The following is an 11,274-nucleotide window of genomic DNA, read 5'->3' on the forward strand; positions in this document are numbered from 1 at the left end:
GACTGCTGGAGTACAAACTGAACAGCCGTAGCAATTAATGGCTATTATATCAAGTAGACTACTACTTATCATACTTAGTCATCTTACATCCTCTGTGTCAGTGTAATATAGAACTCTAATATAACGAGATGAATGCTATGAATACCACTCCAAGGTGCTCTCTTTGACAGCACTGTTATTTCTCGAAAATCCCCTGTCTTGTATTTTCGTTTCTGTCTAGCTCTCGTGTACCCATATTTTTACATTCCTCAGACAACTAGTGCCAAACCTTTATTATGTGATCCAGTCCCATATTTCGACTTATTACTTAACTTATTGCTGTTTAGTGTTAAACCATTGGTAGTAAGGTCTGGCTTAACTGAGATCAATATTACAGCGTAGAGCAGTTGATCATAGTCGTTATTTGACTATGTTCTCCCATTAATGATCTCTTACTATAGTACTAAGATCTGGATCTAAATATTAGCATGTCCGGAATGTGAGTGTCCACATTGGACTTGTACTAGACTTATCAGTACACTGTAGAGTACATATAAAGTATGTGCGAATTTTTTCATGGTTTGAGTCTGCAAACTATGGAATGCAAAAACGACATAAATGGCCATGAACTCTGCCGATTATTCCATAAAGAAACCCGATATTTTAGTTGTAGTAACTTTTCCAGACATATTCAACAACCAATTCGAACACTAATTAATATTTAACCGTTCTGAGCTTCTCAGAGACTTTTACAATAACTAACTTACACGTGTGAATGGTCCGACAAACCAACACTGCTTTATTACCCATGGTGATGGTTTAGCGTTTTTAATCAAGCACAATGTTCATGCACTGATTTGAATCCCAAGGTCGTGCAAATACAAAATTGTGCTCACACTACCCTGCTTTTGCTCAGTTAGTAACTTTCTAGGATTTTAAATACGCATCCCGAAAACCGCCTTGTTTTAAAACATAGCATAGTCTGACTGAAAATGATATCAGTTATGATAACTCGTTCACATCACGTTGTGAACTAACATCTCAGTTCTTGACTGCTAGACTAAGAAGTGAAAGCAATCAATCACTTTTATTTTGTGTAATAACCTTTTAACTGGGAATATAAATGCACACGAATAGAACTGTAGCGACTGGTGTGTTCCTGCGTTTTCGTTCGACATCAAATGACATGGCCAGAGACGTATTTTATATTTTGCACCTAACAACTGAGTCTGGTACGCGAAATCAGTCTGCTTCCTGATGACTCTTCTCTCAGAGTGAATGATTATCAAGTCGTATATACCACACATCTGGTCATCAGTACTGACAATTGTAGGGCAAAAGCGGTAAATACTAATGCTGATTTTGCTTCTCGTTCTACGTAATGTATACTTAATGGCTAATAACGGTAACAAAAATGAAAGCCGACTGGTCTTTCCGTCCTATGAGGCTTTGTTCGGTTGATCCCTGATAGTTTTGTTATCTTAATCGTCTTAAACAGGAAGTAAAACTTACAACGTAATCACATAACTTCTTGTTTGCTAATGCAGACTCCAACACATTTAACCCTTCAAACGTGTAAGGCATAATCTCCAATAACCATAAACCCATGCTGGATCCAATTTTACGTCTAATGTCAAGAGACGTCCTTTCGCGTCCTGTAACCTGATTTATCCGCTCGACGAATCATTGATTTTCAACATAATTTCAGTGTTTATCTGTGTGGTAACTTACATACTTCAGGAATGATAGTGAGCGTTGATACGATCCAATCATTATATAAAGTCTGTAATGTGACTGGCTTTGAATTGGATGAGTTGTGTGGTGACACAAATTTGTTCTTAGAAGAAATGAATGCTTATAGTCCATAAAGTGAATGTCTACTTGGGGATAGGTGAGAGACTTTTGGCGGAAATATTGACGTCAGGATATTTGATTGGACTACAACTAACCTCCGACTCTTCATAGGCGTTTGTGTTTTGACGTTCTTTGTCTTTGTGTTTTCTGAGGTTTGTATCCTACGTATAATCACCAATATACCTACCTGACCTTTCCGAATGACTCCATATTATGTCAACCTGATCAACATTGGCTGTAAAATAGTTGTCGATGCTTTTGAATGCTGATTTCTACTCAACACGTACTTAAAACTCATCTGGAGAGGGGAATATCTTATGTAATGACTAGTCACAGTTGTACAGCATTCCACCAAAGTCCAATCAGCTCTCACATCGATTCAATCAATAAGTTATTTTGTTGTCGTAATACTGATCGGTTTTCTTCCGAAGCCGGAATCTTGTGATTACCGCGGTGCACTGTCGAAAGCGAATAAATGGTGTACTGGGATGCTAGAAGTGCCCATCCATAGGTGTAGTTATCAGAATCGATTACTTTACAAAGCACACCAACTGTCCCTTTGAATACTTGAGTATCGAGATAGAAGTTGCATTTGACTGACATGTGGTTCACCTAAACCATCCGTATTGAACTCCAGACTATGTCTGTTATTGTAATCAGTTGGTGCACATGTGTAAACTTACACTTGGTTACTGGGATGAACTGATTAGTAAATTTTAATTTTTGTTTGTAGACATCGTCTCACTGTTGGTCATAGTTGAGTATAACTCATCTAAGCTGTTGTCTCCAGATTTTTGTAGTTCGTGTGGGTTCTGATCACCTGATGCAAAGACTAGAAGGACTACGTGTATTTTGAGATTTAATGAAGCCGGTTTCACACGACATAGTCGTTGAAAATCGAGCCCTTAACCATAGTCTTCACTAATTTTGCTTCGCATAACTCACAAAAAACGTATTTCATAAAACTGTTGAGGTATTTTGTATCAGGTCTGAGTTTATCATAATTCATCCCACAATACTTTCAACATTTTAGGTCCATACTCCGAACTGTCCCTCGCATCCCTACTTATCTATCTCATGACCACTCCAATAACATCTTGTATGAGCGAACCAGAGTTTTCAGAAGTTTATCCACCATCTGAGGATTCCTACTTATTTTTGGATGCTTTGGAGTTGGATTCTGGGTTTTTGTCCGAATTGAGGCCCACTTTAACTCTTGAAGTTGGGAGTGGTAGTGGAGTTATCAGTGCATTCCTGTGCTCATCCATTTTGAAACCACTATTTCACATATGCACCGACATATCCCTTACTGTATGCGGCTTTTCAATCACTGTCTTAACATTATAGGCCTGTCACGCATCTCTACGTGTGCTAAACGTAAATGTTCCTAGTACATCGGTGACATATGATGTAATTAATTGTTCTTTAGCAACACCCCTCTTGTCTAGACTATATCAAAGTGTGGACTTAGTCATGTTTAATCCTCCCTATGTACCGACAACTTCAGACGAACACAAATCTGCTAGTTCAACTATAGTTGCCTCATGGTCTGGTGGGCGACTGGGAAGAGAAGTAAGTCTACTTTGCTGGTTTTTCGTCCACTTCAAAATTACAAATTTGTGATTTAAAGTTTTCTCGGAGACATAAACATGTTTTCTGTGTTTTTCTGTAAACTCAGTGTGCGTTTAATTTCACCGATCTTGAGTCAGCATCACATAAATTTTAATGGATATTACAGTTTTAGGAAGACTTTACTCAATTCGAGTTAGGCACTGCAGTTCATTTTGAACATCTGTAGATGAATTTTAAAAAGTGCACTCTCTGTGGTAGTACCTTCTCATTATTCTTTTTATTGATAGTTCTGTATTGTTATGTAATTGTAATGTATACCAAAACTACTATTATTCAACACGAAAATATATTGGATTGTCCATCAGACAGTATCTTGCAGATAGCAGTGAATAAAGTAGAAGTTCCATTTTGAAGATTCTGTATGAAATTACCAAGTGCCATCTTCTTTCCTTGCATTTCGAATTCCCCATGTGTAAGCATTAATTTGCTAGCTTAAGTCACTTGCTCCTGAAATTTGTCCTACTAATCTGAAATCAATGTGATCTTTTGGAACTCTCATAAATGAATGTACCAGATGTATTAAGTGCTTGCTGAAAATTCTCCCACATTCCTTTAAACCATAATTTGCTTGTGGTGTATCGAATAAAATGGTTTATATTATTCGTCCTTTCTTCAACCCCTTTATTTGTACATTGCATTTTCTTAACTGAATTTCAGGTGATTGATCCATTCTTAAGTCAAGCTTACAATTTGCTCTCACCACATGGCTGCATTTACTTACTGTTATCGAGAGACAACTGTCCTGAAGAAGTACATCTTATGATGACAAAGTTGTCTAATGGAAGACTCCATGCAAAAGAAATTCTTCATAGACGAGTTCATAATGAATTTTTAACTGTTTTTCGCTATAGCTGTTGATATTTATAAACAAATGAAATATAATACATTCCATTCCATTGTGAACTGTGATTTATTCACGGAAGTATAGTTATACAGACAAACTTATCTTTCAGTGTGAATCGTCTCACAAATATAAGTTTAAATAGCTTCATCTTTGAACAGCATACTGTAACAGAGGTCATTTCAAAGTCATTTTTGACGATCGACAGGGCTCCCTTGTTAACTTTTGGAAAAACTTACACATCCTTACTTTTGATGTACAATCACTAGGTCACATATTATTATGAAACTATGAAATAAGCGTCACCCTACTACCAATCAAAGATGGAGCTTTTGTCATCTATTTCTAGGTATGCCTGGAACCCCTACATTAATAGCGTTAAGACTGTATGATATGTCTTACTGAGACGAAATCTACCCATATACGACCCCCTCATTTATATAGTTTCCATAATGGCTATGGATTCTGTAAACAGTCGCTTTGTCATATGGTGTAGTGCCTTTCCCGTGTTCCGTATTTGATCCTTCTCTCATTTGACTGTCTACAATTGACTAACAATGTCAGTTGTAGTGGCCTTGTAATATAGATGCTTTTAGTTCTCCATTACCATTTAATTTTATTGAGAGAATATAATAATTGAGTTAGTATTTGTTTTGATCCTCTCTGGGATGTTGTTGCTTTTTAGATTTAGAAATGACCAAAATGAACAGAACTTGTATAAGTCAGTGCTATTTTGGATTGTGTTAGACTGGTGCATTTCGGATAACTGTCACTAATATGATGCGTTTTATGTTGTGTAGAAGATTATGTGTAAAATGTGTTCTTTGTCTACCCTTAGTACGTCATGTTAATGAGAAATATAAGTACTTGAATTGTCTCGTAAATGAGAGGAATAGGTACGTTACTGGACACATAAATAATGGTACATATTAGAACTAAGATTGAGTGAAATTTTCTGACAATCGAATTTTTAGATATTCACTAACAATCATGTCCCCATCCATAGTATCATTTCTGCATGAATATCTCGTAATTGATTAGATCTTCACACTAAGTCCATATCTATATTTTATTCTAAAAAATATGACCCAATGTTTTTTAGATAACTATGATTAGATAAATCTTGTTTTAAACCAATTAGGCTTTATGAAACATTCATGAATTTTACTTTAACACTTAATCTCGTCAATGCTTTTCAAGAACTACATTTTGCTAAGACACTTGTATGTAAGTGTAACGATTATAGCCAAGTGAAACATAACCTATAATTTGTGTATATGCTCAGTGTTATCGGTAATGTGTAAACACTAATGCTAAAGTATTACTCCTTTCATTATATTCTCATTTAAATTTCGTTACTGATACCTTTTATCACCAATCCAACGAGACATTTCACCTCTCCAAAACACAAATGATCACCGCGTCATTTATATCATAACGAAACAAACGGGTGTATTTCTTGATGTATGAAAGTAATAATGTAGTGTATATCTGTATTTATGGGGACAGAAATAATTGGCATTGTGGTAATCTCTATCATGAACGGTAAACATGACTTCACTATTTATCCAAAAAGTGTTAGTAGGATGCATCTATGTTGACGTTTTTTATTAACGAAAGGTTACTTCCCTGATTGACGTATCCTAATATCTTATGTCATGTCTGGATGTATGCGGTGAAGTAAATGCTTGATTGAAGGTAAATTTGGTAAAAAAAATCTGATAAAGATCTATGGATATCTAATTTCCCATCAGGTAGATACGGTATAGTATCTTCCATAAGGTGAATTGATGTCTCTCTTCGAAAAGAAAAGCATTCTTTTTACAAATTAAGAAATATATATCTTAAGGTACTTAGTCACAAGAAAGTTTACAGCTGGTAGCTAACAATCAGACATGAGAAGTAGACACTGGATATACAGAATGTCATGTTTGAATTTTTTTTATGAGACTGAAGGAACACGCGGTTGGCAGGGTTAACGAGCTTTTCACGTCACAAACGTACTACTGATTTTGGTTTTAGTAGTATCAAGAAAGTACTAAAATGGAATTTTAGGTTTGTTCGGCCTCATGAACACTTTCAGACTGTTCTGATTTAATTACTATCATCAATGATTATGAAGCTTAAAACTGCTTTCCATATACTAACGAGAAAAGATAAGCAAACTCGCGATCAATCTTAGCGTCACTGATAACAAGCTTATAGTAATGAGGCTTACCGGCTAATCGTTTTTGCAAAGCTTTTATCATCCTGGCCTACAGTATACTGTGGGTAAACGCGATAATGTACTCACATTCATCTCTCTATTTCCATTGCAATACTAAGTTGACTTTTCTCTCACTTGGAATATGATTTGGTCAGGAAGAGAAGAGATCCTCGAGTAGTAAAATTACAGAAGCACTGTGTCATCAATTATGTTTCATTAGTGTCTTGTGTTACTCCGCCTGTAGCTCCTCCAGGGGCTACTGCCGGTCCCAAGCCCGGGTAAAGGAGGAGGGTTGGGCATGGGGTTAGCGACCCCATCCCGTAGAAAATCAACTCGCTAAAAAAACGCTAACCAGAAAAAATCATTCAAACTCTGCCCTGGGAGTAGAAGGAAAAATGACGTCTCATGATGAAAGCCGAGTTCCTTCGGAAGTCGTGAGGCCGATGCACCTTCTTACAACCAGAGCGACAATTTTTATAGGTACATGGAATGTCCGGACAATGTGGGAGACCGGCAGAGTCTTCCAAATTTCTGCGGAAATGAGGAAATATAACCTGGAAGTGCTTGGAATCAGTGAAACACATTGGACGCAGGTTGGACAACAACGACTGTCTTCAGGGGAACTTCTGTTATACTCCGGTCATGAAGAAGAAAATGCCCCACATACACAAGGAGTGGCACTGATGCTGTCTAGAAAAGCACAAAATGCACTTATAGGATGGGAATCTCATGGACCGAGGATCATCAAAGCCTCCTTCAAAACAAAGAGAGAGGGCATTACAATGAACATCATCCAATGCTATGCGCCGACCAACGACTACGATGAAGACGCTAAAAACCAATTCTACGATAGGCTGCAGTCAATCTTCGAGAAGTGCCCAACCAAGGACCTGACCATTCTAATGGGAGATTTCAATGCCAAGGTTGGAAAGGACAACACTGGATACGAAGACGTCATGGGACAACATGGACTGGGAGGAAGGAACGAAAATGGTGAGAGATTTGCAAACCTATGTGCCTTCAATAAACTGGTCATAGGTGGCACCATATTCCCACACAAAAACATACACAAAGCCACTTGGATTTCACCGGATCACACTACACAAAATCAAATCGACCATGTCTGCATCAACAAAAAGTTCAGGAGGACGATGGAGGATGTGAGAACCAGAAGAGGAGCTGATATAGCATCCTATCACCATTTGCTGGTCGCCAAGATGAAACTAAAACTCAAGAAGCACTGGACAATGGCGCGGACAACATCACAAAAGTTTAACACGGCCTTTCTTCGAGATGCTGACAAACTCAACGAATTTAACATAGCCCTCAGCAACAGGTTCGAGGCCTTTCATGACCTACTCAATGGAGAGGGAACCACCATAGAGAGCAGCTGGAAAGGTATCAAAGAGGCAATCGTTTCAACATGTCAGGAGGTTCTGGGCCAAAAGAAGCACCATCACAAGGAATGGATCACTGTTGGTACACTGGATAAAATTGAAGAAAGGAGGAACAAGAAGGTAGCAATCAATATCAGCCGAACAAGAGCAGAAAAAGCCAAGGCACAAGCCGAATACACAGAGGCAAACAAGCAAGTGAAGAGGAGCATCAGGACCGACAAACGTAAATATGTGGAAGATTTAGCGATGACAGCGGAAAAGACCGCAAGAGAGGGAAACATGAGACAACTGTATGATATAACAAAGAAACTTGCTGGAAATTACCGTCAACCAGAAAGACCAGTGAAAAACAAGGAAGGCAAAGTAATCAACGATATTGAAGAACAACGAAACAGGTGGGTAGAACACTTCAAGGAACTCTTGAATCGACCAGCTCCACTGAACCCACCCAACATCGAAGCAGCACCCACAGACCTCCCAATCGATATTGGCCCACCAACAATTGAAGAGATCAGCATGGCCATTAGACAAATCAAGAGTGGCAAAGCAGCGGGACCAGACAACATCCCGGCAGAAGCACTGAAAGCAAATGTAACAGCAACTGCCAAGATACTCCACATCCTCTTCAGTAAGATTTGGGACGAAGAACATGTACCAACAGACTGGAAAGAAGGACTTCTCATCAAGATACCAAAGAAAGGCGATCTGAGCAAGTGCGACAACTACAGGGGCATCACTCTCCTCTCAATACCAGGAAAAGTCTTCAACAGAGTATTGTTAAACAGGATGAAGGATTCCGTGGACGCTCAACTTCGAGATCAACAAGCTGGATTTCGTAAGGATAGATCGTGCACAGATCAAATCGCAACTCTACGTATCATTGTGGAACAATCAATCGAATGGAATTCATCACTCTACACCAACTTCATCGACTACGAGAAGGCATTTGATAGCGTGGACAGGACGACACTATGGAAGCTTCTTCGACACTACGGCGTGCCTGAGAAGATAGTCAACATCATACGGAACTCCTATGATGGACTAAACTGCCAAATCGTCCACGGAGGACAACTCACCGACTCGTTCGAGGTAAAGACCGGTGTTAGGCAAGGTTGCTTACTCTCACCCTTTCTCTTTCTCCTGGTGATCGACTGGATTACGAAGACGTCAACATCTGGAGGAATGCACGGGATACAGTGGACAGGCAGGATGCAGCTTGACGATCTAGACTTCGCGGATGATCTGGCTCTTCTATCACAAACGCAACAACAAATGCAGGAGAAAACGACCAGTGTAGCAGCAGCCTCAGCAGCAGTAGGTCTCAATATAAACAAAGGGAAAAGCAAGACTCTCCGATACAATACAATATACACCAATCCAATTACACTTGACGGAGAAGCTTTGGAGGATGTGGAAATCTTTACATATCTGGGCAGCATCATTGATGAACACGGTGGATCAGATGCAGATGTGAGGGCGCGGATCGGCAAAGCAAGAGCAGCATACCTACAGCTGAAAAACATCTGGAGCTCAAAACAATTGTCAACCAACACCAAGGTTAGAATTTTCAATACAAATGTCAAGACAGTTCTTCTGTATGGGGCAGAGACGTGGAGAACTACGAAAGCCATTATCCAGAAGATACAAGTGTTTATTAACAGCTGTCTACGCAAGATACTTCGGATCCGATGGCCAGACACTATCAGCAACAAGTTACTGTGGGAGACAACAAACCAGATTCCAGCGGAGGAAGAAATCAGGAAGAAGCGCTGGAAGTGGATTGGGCACACTTTGAGGAAATCACCCAATTGTGTCACAAGACAAGCCCTCACATGGAATCCTGAAGGTCGAAGGAGAAGAGGAAGACCAAAGAACACATTACGCCGAGAAATAGAGACAGACATGAGAAGAATGAACAAGAACTGGAAAGAACTAGAAAAGAAGGCCCAGAACAGAGTGTGTTGGAGAAAGCTGGTCGGCGGCCTATGCTCCATTGGGAGTAACAGGCGTAAGTAAGTAAGTAAGTAAGTGTCTTGTGTTGCCTAAGAAAATTTCCATGTATTCATAGAAAACAGTGGAATTCAGAAAGTGCTTCTAATTTTGAAAGACTTCAGAATCACTGAGAAAATCGGTACTAGGCAGTCATCAAATAACGAAAGAATATAAACATTTCAAATCAAAAGGCTCACTGATTGACAAGTATCATACGAAGCCTCAGGCACGTGTGGACGTTTGAAAGATATCAGCTCTTAAAGTTCCACCTCATTCAATTTCTTGAACGTTTGTTTGCCTATATATTATATATATATATATAAATTATATCGAAAATTTTATTTCTTCACTTGACCACATTTCATACATTAGTCCATAGTCTTTTGATAAGCACTAACAACTGGATTGTAATAATCATGATTATTCACAAACTAATCCGTGTACACATTGAAATTTCACTAAGCATCAGTAAAAAAATAGTACATACAATGAGTTCAATCACCTAAATTTGTGAATGACACTTAAACTGTAACTCCCCTGATCGTAATAATCATGTTGATTAATTAGGACCTTAGTTGCAACACGTTTCATTTGTAGATAGAAAAATGTTCTTATGATAGAGAAAATGACCAAACATGGCTGTTTGCTGCCATTCAATTTGTGCAGATAGTTAACAATCCAATTGAATATACAGAATTAAATATAAAGTTCTTCATACACACACATCACATATATTTGTAGAATGTTCACGCACATGAAACACTATGTAATAATAATAATAATAATAATAAGTTAGTACTACTAATCGCTTCAATAATTTTAATGTGATGGAATATAATTTGTTCTTCATTATAATATGGTAGTTACTATCATTATCAATGCAATCATTTAGATGTTTGCAATAATTCTTTAACTTCTTCCTTAGCCTATAAATAAATAAACATATATATGTTTACAAAACTGTAGTAGAAAATAATCTAGTAGACATTTTCCGAGATAATATAAACAATGCATTGATTATCACATTAAAGATCTACGATGAGCAGACTACTGTACAGATGACAAATGATCCCCGTGAGTTCACTTATGAAATGTGTGTAAAAGCAGTTAGAAATTATACCAAAGAAGTGACTCTTTATTAGAATCTTAGGAAATAAAGTGTGAAATCAAACTTAATCAGCTATCCAAATAGATTGGTGAACATAAACGCGGCTATTTCCTTACATTAAGCATACAAATAGTTTCTCAGAAATGTGTTTAGTAAAATAGTAGCTGAAGTTTTATGCACAAGGGCGAAATCTTGTGACTTTTCAAAGTTCTTTAGATAACTAAAATAACTCATAATGTCATTGAATAAGAAAAAGAGAATCCAG

General features: G+C 38.0%; 1 protein-coding gene across 1 annotated transcript; it reads left to right on the forward strand.

Annotated features, from left to right (window-relative positions):
* Positions 1–2,934: 2,934 nt before the first annotated feature.
* On the forward strand, positions 2,935–4,323 carry Smp_024800 (putative n6-DNA-methyltransferase; the record flags this gene model as incomplete). The annotated part of the gene is made up of 3 exons (XM_018796833.1): positions 2,935–3,144; positions 3,181–3,405; positions 4,123–4,323. 3 exons carry the CDS (start codon positions 2,935–2,937, stop codon positions 4,321–4,323), a joined length of 636 nt encoding a protein of 211 aa, XP_018651934.1.
* Positions 4,324–11,274: the final 6,951 nt, after the last annotated feature.

This window comes from Schistosoma mansoni, chromosome 4 (genome assembly GCF_000237925.1).
Source record: "Schistosoma mansoni strain Puerto Rico chromosome 4, complete genome".
NCBI classification, from domain to species: Eukaryota; Metazoa; Platyhelminthes; class Trematoda; order Strigeidida; family Schistosomatidae; genus Schistosoma; species Schistosoma mansoni.